The 14,796-nt window shown below is 36.1% G+C and overlaps 1 protein-coding gene across 4 annotated transcripts in view; it reads left to right on the top strand.

Moving 5' to 3' along the window:
* PTPN4 (protein tyrosine phosphatase non-receptor type 4) overlaps positions 1–14,796 on the top strand; it is a 116,540-nt gene that overhangs the window by 73,837 nt on the left and 27,907 nt on the right. For all 4 annotated transcript variants that reach the window (XM_075430582.1, XM_075430584.1, XM_075430581.1 and 1 more), the window contains 3 exons: positions 2,757–2,825; positions 9,890–10,024; positions 11,536–11,694. In XM_075430582.1, coding sequence (XP_075286697.1) covers positions 2,757–2,825; positions 9,890–10,024; positions 11,536–11,694 — 363 coding nt within the window. The remainder of the gene's footprint in view (positions 1–2,756; positions 2,826–9,889; positions 10,025–11,535; positions 11,695–14,796) is intronic.

The following is a 14,796-nucleotide window of genomic DNA, read 5'->3' as shown; positions in this document are numbered from 1 at the left end:
GCAGAATGCCGATGGTGTAAATTGTGCCTGTAGTAATGGAGCTACTACTGATCATCTGTCTAGAATGGCAACAGTGTCTGTGAAATACAAAGGGAGATGATGAAGAGCTAGAAAACACAATAACAGACTATTTCTGTTACACTTGTGAATTGCATAAATGTATAAAGAGGAAAGAAATTCAGTGGCTATATTTTTATACCATCTGTGTTTTTGACCAGCATTCGCAGCACCCATTTTAGAAACAGCATTCTGCAATCCTGAACAGTGTTTGAGACTTGGTTCAATGTTCTTGTAGTGAATTTGAGGGAGCTTTTTCATTTCTGTAAAGATTTTGAATTTGAATCATTGTGGTTACGATTACAGAATAGCTCTTTGATGATGGCATTCAGCTTATGTTAATGTAAGATGAAAAGGGAAACTGCCTAAAAATGAAGAAGGTCATTAAAGTTAATGAAGCAGCCAAAAGGCTAGAATTTCTGCAAGCAGTTTGAGAGAATGTTTAGAGGCAGCATAATAGTAGTAGTAACATGGCACACAAGGAGAGGTTAAGGTCACTGGGCTTGTTTAATCTGGTGAAGAGGAAGCTAAGGGGGAATTTAGTAACAAGCCTAAAACTACTTCAAGGGCAGTGTCAGAAAGGATGGAGCCAAACTTTTGCTGGTAATGGCAGGTGATAGAACAAGGGGCAATAGCCACAAATTTCACCTGAAAGATTCTAGCTGGACATTGGGAGAAAGTTTGGGGTTTTTTTGTTTTTCTAGGAGGACAGTGTGTTACTGTAACAACTTACCCAGAGTGGTTATGGGATCTCTATTTTTGGAGGCTTTCAGAACTTGGATAGACAAAGCGATGGCTGGACATGACCTAGTGTTAGGAGACTAGAGACTTCTAGCCAGCATTTCTATGATTAAAATGAACTAATGAAATACTGAACTGCCAGGGCTAGACAGAATTACCTCCAGTTCTGAAAGAAATCAGAGATGTGAAATTGTTCAACTATTAAGTGAGTTATGTAATCTATTATTTCCATTGGACTAAAAGATTCTAATGCAGCAAATTTTGAAGCAAGTTGTGTTGTTTTGTTTTGTTTTTAAAAAAAAGCTTCCAGGAGGGATCAAGAAGACTACCGATGAAAAAAATCTGACTTCTGTACACTGTCCTTGGATTTTCAAAGTGGTTCTAATAGTATTTTTCACTAAATACTCGTTAAAGAAGTTAAACTGCTGAAACACAGAGTTTTATTGTGTATTAGCAACTGTTTTAACCAGATGGGAACCAAGTAGGTCACTTCTTCACAACAAAGGGAAGTTGCCACTGAAACGATACAGGTTTTTGTAGTGAAAGCTGCAGTTGACTCCAGAAAGTTTCAGTGATGTGTCGCAAGGTAGGCAATAAAATGATAGATCAAGTTCAGTGTCCAAAAATGCAAAATCATCTACACATGGAGAGAAAAGAGGAGAAGCATCAATAATAATTAAGCTGTTACTGTCTTGGAGCTTTGTAGTTCTCTGAAAATGTTAAATCAATTATTAGTAGCAGTTAGAGAAAGGCAAATACAATATTAGAGTTATTGGAAAGGAGTAGAGGAAAGTATAGATGGCTTACTGCTTGTCAGATTTAGAATTGTATAACCCCAGGTAGTTACGAGGTAGCAAGTTTGAAAAGAGAAATTTCTTAGAATCGCAGCATGGCAGAGGTTGGAAGGCAGCTCAGAACAAGGTCTAGTCCCATGTCCTGTTCAAACAGGATCCACTATAGCAGGTTGCCTAGGATTGTGTCCAGCCAGGTTTTGAATGTCTCCTAGGATAGAGATTGTGCACCATCTCTGAGCAACCTGATCCAGTGTTTGACCACCTTCACAGTAAAAAAAGTTGGTTTGTTTTGGTTTTTTTGTTTGTGGGGTTGTTGCCTTCACACATCCAATAGTTCTGTAATATGAATGTGAAAATAGCTCATTATTCTTTGATTTCATAGTGTAAATGTCACTGTAAAGGACAGAAAAAAGCACAGTTTGAAATATCAGTATCCTTTTAGGACGTGTATCCTCTGACTCTATGCCTTGGTCTGAAGCTATAAATGAGGAAATGGCTGAAAGAGGGAGTTTTGCTGGCATCTTGCCACCAATTCTGAACTGCTCATAGACACTCAAAAAAAATTGTCTTTTTTTTCCTAAAAAAAATTATGAAATATTATAAAAGATCTTTGATTCTATGCAAGACATCTGGTCTTATGTGAAAAGTCAGAAAGTTCCAAGATCTAATCTTGGTTTTGACAAGTTGTGTAGAATAATACAATCCTGATGTGCTTATCTAATTTCTTCATCATATTTTGCTGAACTAAGTAATGACGAAGTTATTAGCAATTCAGGGAATAGTTTAAGAGGAGTACAGAGTAGATGCTGTGACTTTTGATTGGGGCTATAACAGAAAAAATTATAGCAACGTTATCCAAAGATCCAAGCAGAACTTTCTTCTTGCTTTAGGATAAGAAGAAGGAGGAAGATAAGAGAAGGCTTTGTGTTATGCCTAAAATAAATTGGTCTTTATTACAGTTAGACTGTAATGGGAAAGACGACCTGCACTTCTACTAAATGCTTTCTAATGTTACACTGTACTGAAGCTAACGCAATTGCTTGGGCATGACTGAAAATAGAATTTAGAGAGTTTTTTGTTGAGATGATTCAATTTTAAGCAAGAAATTGTTATCCTAAGTTCGTTGCATTTAGTGGTTTGGGTTTGTTTTGTTTTGTTTTCCAGTGGGAGAACAGAAGTCCAGTCTGTGCAGTATGGTAAAGAAAGAGCAAACAAAGACAGGGTGTTTGCAAGGTAAGCAATTTTGTACAAGATCAGTAAGTCTGCTGTTTGTAGCTTTTTAGATGTTATAGGATAACTGTTTTCTGTTTGCAAAAATATCAAATAAAGAGCAACTGTTGTTGACTGTTGCTGGTGGCTTGACTTAACCATATTAAGGAGTTTAATTTTGATATGGGAGGGTGTCTCCTCAGAGCAGCAGAAATGGGGGACAATGTTATGACGGAAAAGTTAATAGGGGTATTATTTAATATTTCTGCCTTCATATATTTTCAAAATTCAGAGTAGCCTTCAATCTGTGTAGTTTGTTGTTACATGTACTAGCCCTCTTTGCTGTCTTTATTGCAAAGTGTGGTCACTTTAACTATTCTATTAAAATATTGAGTGTAATGGGTATGTTTTATCCCTGATGACAACCTACAACTGTACACACATATTTTCTTTAGAATAAGAGACTGTGAATGTCTTACTTGGTGACAACAGCTTTATCACTATAGTCCGAATGAGTTATTGCACTATGAAAAATTTGACTGGGAATGAGCTGCTGTTGAAGGTATTCTGTCACAGAGTAGCTGGCTAATCATAGACTCTATTACTTAATTGTGTTTCAGACTCCTGAGGGGATTAGTGATTAGAAGAAAATGGTCAAGACATAGATGTAGTTCTTCATTCAGAAATTATGATGCAGTATTCAAAAGTAAAACTGCTGCTGCATCTGTTTGGCAGTCTACTCTGATCATTAGCAGAAAGAATCCTTATAAGGAGGGGTCATACTCTGTGCTTTTTTTATGCTTATATTTTTACTGAGATGGAGAATGTCTTTTATCATAGTTACCGCTTAAGGAACTCTTGAGTTCAAATTTATGCTTGCAGACTTTTAGTAACAAGCCCAGCAATGTTTCTCAAGTACCTGCAAACACTGCTTATCAGAGCATTGGTGAATTCTGCCTTGATTTCCTCGCCATTACCCCCACTGCCCCCCACCCCCCTTTTTTCCTCCTGTGCAATATAATATAATTTGAGTTTTTAGCTGGCCACACCGTAGATACCCAGATCCATATTAGAAGCATTTTGGGGCAGAAGTGCTGTGACATGCTTGTTCAGCAGGTAGATTTTATAAGACCAGTTTGTTCTGCGTGCTGTAGAATTATTTTTTACTCAAGTTTGCTTTGGGAGTCTAGTTAGATTTTTACTTGGGGCAACTTATTTAGTAGTCAGAAGACTCAACACTGTGACCGCTGCCTTTTATTTATTTAAATGACAGTTACAAATCAGTTAAAAACTGTTTTTCCTGGTGCAATCTGAACTTGAAAATTCTCCACAGTAAGTAGGGTGGAGGAGAGCTGATACTTGGTTTTGATGAGTATATTTATCATTTTAGAAAGTCTTATGCAGTAGATGGCACTCTTCCCTTTGTGTCAGAACTGAACAAGTGGTGCTGAAGTCACTTGTATTTTGTAATATATACTCTGGATGAAATTGAAAGCCATGGCTAGAACTGCTTTCATGTTTTCTTAAGTCTTTTTGGCCTTTTTTAGTTGGTAAAATACTTGGCTCTTCTGTCCTCAGTAATTTTATCTTCCACTGTTGCTTTTAGATTAAGGAATACAGCATTCATCCTTACCTTTTGCATTGTTTAGTAATGGCGATGACTGATAAATGTCTGAGGCATATATGCATACGTCAGTGAACTGAAATTGATGGCGCATTGTAACAAATACACCTCAAAAGGCTTTTAATAGATCATCTGTCTCTTCCTCTGTCCTGCCCATCACAGTATGCAGTTAATGCATTTTCAGTTTTAAAGACTTTAAGTATTTTGAAGGGTGAAGAAACTTCAGATACAAGACATTTCTAGAACACTGTGTGGTTCAGGAAGCTTCATCTAAGAAAGTTGCCTGTAATTCTTTGTCTACTAAACATTTACATTTCAAGTTGAAATACAGAGTAGATGTAGCCCTTTTGTATTCATACAGAAGGTAAAGTTTGCTATTTAAGGTTTTCCAAGTAGAATGTGGTTTTTGTTCCTGGAACCTGCCTTTCTCAGTGTTTTTTTCTCAGACACAGTCATCGTATTCTTGAACAGCTTTTTAAGCTCTCAAGCAGCAGGCTTGTTTTAGTTGCTTTCGAAAGTTCTGCTAGGTATTGGTTGCCTTATGCTATGAAACCAGGAGCGTGCTAGCATTTGTCAGGTCCTTCTTGAGAATTAAGTGAACACATAAAAAAATTTAAATAATTACTGTTGCTTTTGTTGTTACCATAACAGAAGATTTATTTAAGATCATTTAAAAAGTAAAAGTTTTCAGGTTTTTTTCCTAGAGCTATCTAGATTTGCCCTCTGTTTTCTTATCAATATCTAACTAGAAACTGCCTTATTTGAGCTAATACTCTAAGAAACCTTTTGAATCTTTTCATTGTAAGAAAATAACAAGGATAGTTACACTGAGAAGTTCAGTGATCAGTTCGTGCTAAGCTAGGAAATGCCGCAAGTGATGATCATCTAGCCTTTGCACACTGAGCAGAACATAGATACAGTGCACAAAACATGGAAATAGAATTTCTTAACAGTCCTTTGAATAAATCAAATAGTTATAACCTTCACGGAGCAGGCTTAGTTGTTTGTGCTCAGGATTTTACTTTAAAATTAGCTGCAGTAGTATTCCTGGATTTTTTTTTTCCCAAATCATAAAAACATGTAAAATTAGTTTTAAAAAATTTAATCTATTACTGTGAAGGAGGTAGTATAGGATAAATTTGATACATTTTGTAGATGCCATTTTCTTAATCTTCATGCAGCACTAACTTCAGCATTTAGAAGACTGTTGCTGCAATTGTTTCGAATATTTTTTTTTCCTCTTCAAATCTTCATTACAGCTATCGTCTTGGCCTCATTTGTTGCACGATATTCACAATCCAAGAAAACCTGTAAGAATTCTCAGGAGCATAATAAAAGTGAAAGTAGATAATAAAAGTGAAAAAAGTTTGAAGTCATGAATTGAGAGATTTCTTAAAGAGCGCTGTTCTTTCTTAGAGTCCAATTCAATTCTAGTGGTGTGTACTGGAGCTGAGAGAAGGTAGTTTATGCGCGTTGTATGATAATGAGTGGGTATCTTAGTCATTTGTAAACTCTATCATTAAGCTGCAATCTCTCTTTCAGAAAATTCAGTCTTGCTTCACCCATGCATTTATTCAGGTTAATTAAATAATTTCTCAGTTGCTTTAAAATGCATGTGTCGTTTGTGGTGTATCTGCAGATTTGTATATAGTTTCAGTCTCTTGGTCTAAAGCAGAAGTTGCCAGTGTTGGTGAGAAACACTTTCCTGGTACTACCTGTCGAAACACAAAGCAAACCTGTGGCTCCAGGTTATATTTCTTTTTGGGACAGAAATGATTTAAAAGATTCCCACCTGCATTCCCAAACAATACCCTCTTTCTTTCCCGGCTTCTGCAAGAATTTGCACTTCAGCTGTGGAACACAAAACAAATTCTGTCTTCAAAAGCTCTTGTGTACTGTAGCTGAGCTAATATAATTTGTCATGCTTCTTTTTTTTAGTTGCATTATGTAATTTCATCCCTGCTACTCGATTTTTTGTATTTGACATAATATCTCAGCTCGTCGTTCATGATTTTGGGGGCAGGTAAAGTTTTCGTCTCTGTTTCTGCGGAGATAGGACTTCTGTCTCTGCAGGTACACCAAAAATTAAATCTGACAATAGTTTGTTAACTGGCAGTGCCCTGTGCTAGGATGCAATAGAAGCATCCAGACTGAGCAGACAAACGTGGAATTCAGAATATTTAAGTTTATCAAAGCATTTCAAAAGTTTTTTACAGTTTACTACCCCCATCCCATCTCCTCAGCTGCACTCTGGCATCAAAAAGTTATTTGAATATTGTAAGGATTTAGTGACACAGAAGAAATTTGCAGGCATATTTCACAACATATCTTAAATGCTAACAAAAAAATAACTAGATTGTTAGATTTAGAAGTGTTGCCAGGAGAACTTGTATCAAAAAAGCCACAGCACTGAGAAGTTCGGTGCTGCAGTGTGGTAATTTTTTCTTTGAAATTTCTGCAAAGACAGGAAATGGAGGCAACAAACATGAGTGGGTGGGACTCTGAGGTTAGAGCTGTTAATAAAATAATTGAAACAAACCTCTGCTGATAAACGCTGCAGCTGTTTATCATGGTAGTAAGGTATTAATTCTGAAAGATCAGACCCTATCCACAGTAAAAGGTGAGTTTTCTTAGCATTGGTTTTTTTTGATAGGGAAGAAGGTGGCGCTTTTCTCATTGTACTTGTGTACATTTGTTGCATGGATTGAGGAAGTTTTAAAAAATGTACTTATATACTATGACTTAAGATACAATGCAGTGGGTTTTTTCTAAAGCAGTCAAAAATGTAATTTTGGGAAAAATTTGTTTTTTCCCTTCCCTATATACTTTTGTGTCTCTCTGTAGTTTAATTTGTTTTATACAGGCAAGGATAGTGCGCTTTCACTGTAGTGCATTTAAAAAAGCCCCCCCCAAAATATACTAACTTTCCTGTATTTCACTTGTTGCTTTTTCACTGAAGGGAAATAATGTTCAATAGCTGCCTTTACATGTCTGTCAGAAAATACTGTATCTACAGTCCTGTATTTACCTAGTTTAGTACTGGATATATTATGTTCCTTTGCATTTTTCCCTCAGCCCGTTCTTTGCTTAGCAGAATCCATCTTTGGCAGAGCTGGCTCTTGGTGCTAATCTGCTGCTGGCTGCAAGCGTGCTGTCAGCAAAGTCTTAGGTAATCATAGCTTTGATTAGTAAAAGAATAATGAATGGATAACGTTAGATATGCATTTCACTTCTGCTGGTTTCTTGTTATTTTATCTGTTTAGAATTGCTCAAATTTGCTATGTTTGTGAAGAAAAATAGCTAAGTGGTTCAAGTTGCTCGTATTTGAAGCAAATTACAGGAATTGAAATGTTGGTTTAATTGACATGATATCGAGCTAATTACTTTTTGAATCAAATTAATACTGCTTAAATACAGTGAAGCACGCTAAGAAATTGGATGTAGTTTTCCTCAGGAATTAAGTAATTTATATTTTCCCTGTTTTCAAATAATGATATACTATTAGTTTGTTTGTTTTTTCCCCAGGCGAAAGAAGACCTGAAACAGTAGTATTTAGAATAGCCCATCTCGCTTAACTGTCTGAAATTTGTCAGCTGCTATTCAGCAAGTCTTTAGAGCAGCAAAGGCGCATGCAATACATGTTCAGAACTACTCGGGGGTGTAAAAACAAAAATAAACCCTCCACATACAGATCACCACTCCTTTAGTATCAAACAAACGCTGTTGACATCAATAGGGCTTATGTTTTTCTGCGTGTGAAGATAAATTATTCGTTACGATGTTTAGCTGATTATTGTTGCAGACTTTTTTGATAATATTGAGGACAGTCTGCTTAAGGTGGTGGCTTGCATTGAGTTTCAGGTTCTGAGAGAAGCAAAAATGTATCTGTAACTAAGGTTCTCATTTTCAGAAGGGTGTAATTTGTGTGCGGGTAGTTCCTTAATTTCTCAAAGTTCCTTCTTTCTGGACTTGCACTTTCAGTAAATCAGTAAGGTGATAACAACAAAGATAAAGAACAGTTACCATGTGTCCCAAGGACAGCAAAGGCAGAAGTGATTTTGTGATATGGGTGTATGGAGCTGGGGAAAAAAATGAAGGAGTTATCCTGATACAGTAATATGTTGTCACCTCATTGTGCAAAACTAGAGAGTAGAGTATAGTGATAGAATATAAAGGCAAATGGGAATGAAATTATCATGGTACAGAAGACTGATGAAATTGAGGTATCACTGGAATAAGAGAGGGCTGGGTAATGATAGAGGAGAAATTTGAACTATATAACACCATCAAAGTAGTAGAAATAAAGTGAAAACCCAGTAACACAAAATGAACAGGATATTTAAGGATTATTTAAAATAATTTTTGTTGTTGGCTAAGAAATTTTCAGTTGAAAACAGCAAACAGCAAAAGTCTGGGTATGTTTAGTCGCAGGATGACTGAACCGTACAATGTGATGCTAAGAAAAAAGCAACCACAATTCTTGGATGATTCATTTGATGATTTCCAGTATAAAAGGGAAATACAGTATTTCATGAGAGACTGCAACTATGGTCTCATTTGTGCTTAAGAAATATGTAAGAGAAACAGCAGAAGGGAATAGTAGGTATCCTGGGATGACTGGAGAATGAGAAGGAAAAATTTCCTCAATATCAAGAAAGCGCAATAAGTGTAAAATACGTTTTGTATAAAAACACTGGTGGTAACAAGCTTTAACCCAAAGGACATTTCTGGCACAAAATCAAATGAATTTTGGCTACCGACAAAGACGTTCAAATAGGGTGATTGCATCTGCCTTACAGGTGACAAAACTTATGTTCTGGAAGAAAGCATGTCACCTTCACGGAAATCCCTGATGCGTAAACAAAAATCAATAGCTCCGTTGCCATGTTGATGATTACCCCACTTTCACTTCTTCAAAATCTTCGGGAGTTTTTCTGGGCTGACATTTCCACTGCTTTACTTTTCATAAGATGGGTGAATAGTTGTGGTACTTAGAAGTTTTATGGTATGTGGGTGGTTTTTTGGGAGGATTTTTTTTGTTGGTTTTTTGGTTTGTTTGTTTTTCTTTTTTGTGTTTTTGTTTTGGGTTTTTGTTTTGTTTTTTATTTTGTGTTTCAGACCTCTCAGTGACTATTCTGTTTGAGTCAGATTCTCTTTGAAGCATTAGAAATGCCTAGTGAAGTTTAGTGGGTTCCTCTTCCATCTTCCCTGTCTGTCTCCCAGCCAAAAGTATTGTATGGCTGTATTTCATTGATGTTCTCATACAAAGTACAGAAAATGAAGTGCAAATATTGAGAAGATACAGAACTGCCCATGAGAATATAGTTTTACATTATTGCATTTCATTTCTTCGATATAATTTAGTTTCCTATGATAGAACATCATTTTCATTGTGGTGAATTTTATGTAATTTTGTTCTTACCTCATGAAATTTTTGGTGAGTCATTTTGCTTTCTTCTCCTAGATCCCCCAGTAAACCCTTGGCACGGAAATTAATGAGTGGGATGGACTGGGAAGTAGTGAGTAGGAACTCACTGTCTGATGATAGGCTGGAAACACAGAGCCTACCATCACGCTCTCCACCTGGAACCCCAAATCAGTAAGTAGCATCAAATCTTCTCTCCCTAGAAGGGACTGTCTACCTCTGAGTGGCCTACTTGTGTAATAAAAGGATTATTGCATTACAGAGACAAATAACTTCACAAATTCTCTGTTGAGTGGTTCTCTAGAACATTTAGCTCCAGATAAAAGAAACTATTTTGGGGTGAATTTAAGGTGCTTCTCACTCAGCCTGTAAAAAGTGTAAGCTGTAGCATCCAATCCTGAATTTGAGAGCTTGAGTTTTGTCAAACTCGGTTAAAACTACATTATTCATTTAGCTAAGAAAAAAACTGATAATAAAATCTGTGTGATATTTTAGAAATAAGTGATTCTGGCTAACCACATCTATAAAACGTTGGGGAAAATTCCTTCATCAGATATCAGGACAAGGGGCAGCAGGCACAAACTGAAGCACAGGAAGTTCCATCTGAACCCGAGGAAGAACTTCTTCCCTCTGAGGGTGACGGAGCACTGGAGCAGGCTGCCCAGGGGGGCTGTGGAGTCTTCTTCTCTGGGGATATTCAAAACCCTCCTGGACATGGTCCTGTGCAGCCTGCTCTAGGTGACCCTGCTTTGGCAAGGGGATTGGACTAGGTGATCCCCAGAGATGCCTTCCAACTCCTGCCATTCTGTGATTCTGTGATCCTTGCAGGTTTATTCCTCTCAATTTTTCTGCATTTCTTTCAAAGCTCACTCTTTTCACATGACAGAGCTTTCTGGTTTATGTTTATAGTTAGTGAAAAATCATTCCTGATTTCTTCTGGAAAATAACCAACTTTCTCAGTGTGCTGAAACCGGCTTAAGAACTGGTATTATCCAATTTTGTATCGCACAAACCAGAAGCTTTTAAGATTCTTTGGCATTGCAGCATGTTATTGAAAAGACTGTTGTTGTAAGTATCTGTAGCGTTTTAATAATTAATAGAAAAATAACTTATCATGCATGTTTCAAAGCATTCTAAGAAATGCATATGTCGTTGTGCTAGTTTTCAAATTGGAAAATTTTGGGTCACGGAAATGTTAAGACTCTCAGTGCAGAGCTTATGATTCTTCTAGGAGAAGATGCAGGGGATAAAATGTTCATCTTAATGAATTCAGGTTAAGTTCTGTCATGAACAGAGCCAGGATTTTTTCTTCTTGGGGATTCATTTTTCTTCTCATTGACTGGACTATCAGTCCAGTAGCATGTTCATTGGACCATAACACCTTCAGGCTTCTTTAATTAAAAAAAAAAGAAAGAAAATGAAAGAAAGAAAAATATTAGCCATTTAGTGTATATGAAAATAATTTTGAACACCTTCAAAAAGGACATTATGATATATAGCACGTTGTTCTGACAACATGTTTCAGTGATTTTTGAAACTTTAAATTATTTAATAAAAATATGTATATGAACACATGCTTGTACTGAGAGGAAATAATTATTTTAGCATTCCTTTGTAGTGTCGTAAGAAATGTAGATAATAATAATGTTCCTTTTCACCTTGCACTGCTATGCTTTCCCTCTTAGTCGCAACTCTGCTTTCACTCAAGAAGGAGCCCGGTTACGACCCTCATCAGTTGGACATTTAGTGGACCATGTAGTTCACACTTCCCCAAGTGAAGTATTTGTAAACCACAGATCTCCATCTTCTACCCAGGCTAATAGCATCATACTGGAATCATCACCGTAAGTTCTGTTGGTTGTTACTGTATTGTAGCATGCAGGGCTTCTGGAGAGAAGTCAGAAATCTTGTACATTAAGAATTTAGAGTTAATTGTTTGGGTTAGGGAGAGCCAGAAAATCTAATAAAATTGTAGCTGTTGTTTAGCGAGAACTAGTGTAGGTCTTATTGAAAATTAAATGAAACGGAACTAAAGACCTACCTCTGACATGTTCCTGGTGCAGGGTTACGATACCTTCCCCACCCACTCAAATGTGGGTTTGCTGTAATGTGGCCATCAGTGTCTGGATGTAAAAGCAAAGGTTATTTTTGTGACAGAACTGAAGCACGTTGTTTTGCGGTAAAAGGTTTTGATTCCTGTGAGTTTTAAAATTTTGCTTTTTGTCAAGGCACAGAAGTATGAATGAGCTTTACAAATTACTTAAATGAAATACCTTTTTAGCACCCCAGCGTTCTGAGATTCCTAGTATGTCTTGTGTATTGTAGTAGAGTGTATCTTTATTTTTTTAAGATGGCACTACCAGGCTTTTTTCTGTTCTGCTGAATATTCTTGATACTGTAAGTTTACTACATTATGGTGGGCAAAATAAAAACTGTTGTTGTGTATTAAGTCCAGAAGGATGATAAACAAAAGAAGTTGAGTTATTCAAAGATTTGAAATACTCAATAACTTGTGGCCATAGGACAGATTAATTGGGGGGAAAAAAGGTGTTCTATATACACCTTGCTAACACTGCCACTTGCCCTCATAATATTGTACGATCTCTGTTAACAAGGAAACTGTGGAAATGGTTTCACAATCATTTGAGAACTATAAAATAGCACATACATAATTACATGTTTATAAACAAATTGTGTTTCAGGAAAAATTACTCTGGGAAGGTATCTGAACACAGTTTTAAAACCTTGCTTGGACAATGATGCATAACTATGGGGAGGGGAATAGAACACAATTTTTTTTTAAGTTTTGTAGAATAACACAAGATGCTTTTTATGATGTGGTACAAAAGGTTACAATTTCACCATCAGCTAGTTATTTATCCTTCGGAGTTATAAAACAGGAGCTTGGCCTAATAATATAAAATACTCTTTTTTTGGTGAGCTTTTTTAACCTGTTCACATGGCAAGGGAGTCTCAAAACTGGAACACTTGTGAATCTTCTCTCATATTTGAGTTTTGCTGTACAAAGGCTACAGAGGGTCAGGTTCCTTCTGCTCTGAGGCTTCCAAGTGAATTCAGTTACGAGAAACAGTTACTGCATGGTAGAGTGATACATCAAAGTAAGTGTAATTCTTAATTCGTCTCTTTTATTCGTATTCCTTTAATCTAAGTTAAGTTGTAAAAGATGTTCCTGAGTGTCCTTAAGATTTGTTTTTTTAAGACCTGATTTCTTGTGTAAGTCACTGTCGAAAGAAGTCTTAAAAAAAGAGGAAGTGGTTTTGTAAATTAGTTATGCAGCTATGGCTGTTCTTTTTCATGATTTTGCACTTTTTATGCCCAAGCAGAAAAACTGTTGCTCTTCCATCACTAAGTTTTTGTTTTTTGTTTTTGTTTTTTTACCTTGTTGGAAGTTTAAAAGTGGAATTTAATCTCCCGGTATAGGTATCTAGCATGAAATATTTTTAAGAATGAGGATGTTGACTGTCAGAAATACATGAACCCTGTTATGGTCTTATGAAAGTTTCAGGTGATGTTATTGATTCAAGATTTGAGACTTACGAAAGGAAGTAGTGGTCATAAAATTCATATTAGCTGCATGATTTAAAATTGTATTGTTTTACAGTCCGAAAAGCTATTTCTGGGACAGTTTGACTTTTCTGAGTGAAAAGATTAGAGTAGTCCATCTGCTAATTTCTTGGGAATTTTTATTTATTGATCAAATTTACACATGTAAGGAAGTCAGAGGGGCTAAACTGAGAGGCAGTAGGTTTAGTGATCTCGCTGAGTTTGGAGTCCACGTAGCAAAAGAAATTAGTGTTTCAGTGCAGTTTAGAAGGTTATTGTATTTTAGCTGATTCAACTTTTAGGTCCACATTTTTTCCTTCATCTGCATGTGCTATTCAAAACTAAACTGAGAGATTTCTGCTTGTAGTTCCCTGAGGTAATTATAACCTTCAATTCCAAAGCACCTGATGTTTAGTTTAATAAATTTGTGGGGATGCGTATGAAACTTTTGCTTGATATGTGAAAAGGTCAGACCGGATATCTGTAACAAAAATACCCAAAGCTTGTCAGTGCCAGGGCTTGTGTGTTATTTTATTGTTATGTAAATTGCTGAATGCAGTAACAGAGAGCTGCTTTGCCTGCAAAATAGGCTGCTTTCACTGCCATTGTCTGAGCATTCATAAGGAAATTCAAAGCTGACTGGGCAAGTATAAAGCAATGAAGTTTTTGCCCAAGGCGTGATTGTTAGTTCTCACAATTCATTATGCTAATATATTACAGTACTTGCATTGCTGCTTCTAAAATGCTCATTTAAGTAACTTTCAGATCTTTTCTATTAGTTTGTATGTTTGATAGGAATTTATTTGTGTTTGTTGACATGTATGTACAGACATCTAGTCAAACATGAAATTCCATCTTTTGCTTTTATCGGAATGACTTCTTTTGTGTCTCTACTCATGTGTTCTGTTCCTTTTTCAGTTCAAAACTTTCGGGAGTAATTGTTTGCAGGAAAATGCATAACTATGTTGCCTTTCACTTAAAAGGCTGAATAATCTGCTGGCCAGACTTGAATGAATGCATACATAGGCAGTTAAAAAGCTCTGGGTGACCTTTGTAAGTCAGTGGCTAAATAATTTAGAGCTGCCTTGAAAATTCATTTTGCAAATGTTGGCAGTCATCGTATTTTTTTCTTTCTCCACAAAAATGAATTTAGAAAAGCTGCTTATCTGGAAAAATAAAAGGAGGATATGCTCTTTTTTACTGTCGCTTGCATTGAAAAGTGTGAAGAAATATTATTTTTATTCCCATTAAATTCTTCAGACATCAGATACTGAATAATTAGTACTTTTTTCTTTTCTTCATACAGTGTTAAATTATTTTCTCAAAGTTGAAATTATGCAAAAACATGCAGAAAAAATATTGTTATGATCTTTTCAAATGTA

The sequence above is a fragment of the Opisthocomus hoazin genome, chromosome 9 (genome assembly GCF_030867145.1).
Source record: "Opisthocomus hoazin isolate bOpiHoa1 chromosome 9, bOpiHoa1.hap1, whole genome shotgun sequence".
In the NCBI taxonomy this organism is placed as follows: domain Eukaryota; kingdom Metazoa; phylum Chordata; class Aves; order Opisthocomiformes; family Opisthocomidae; genus Opisthocomus; species Opisthocomus hoazin.
This window is presented reverse-complemented; position numbering and strand designations above follow the sequence as displayed.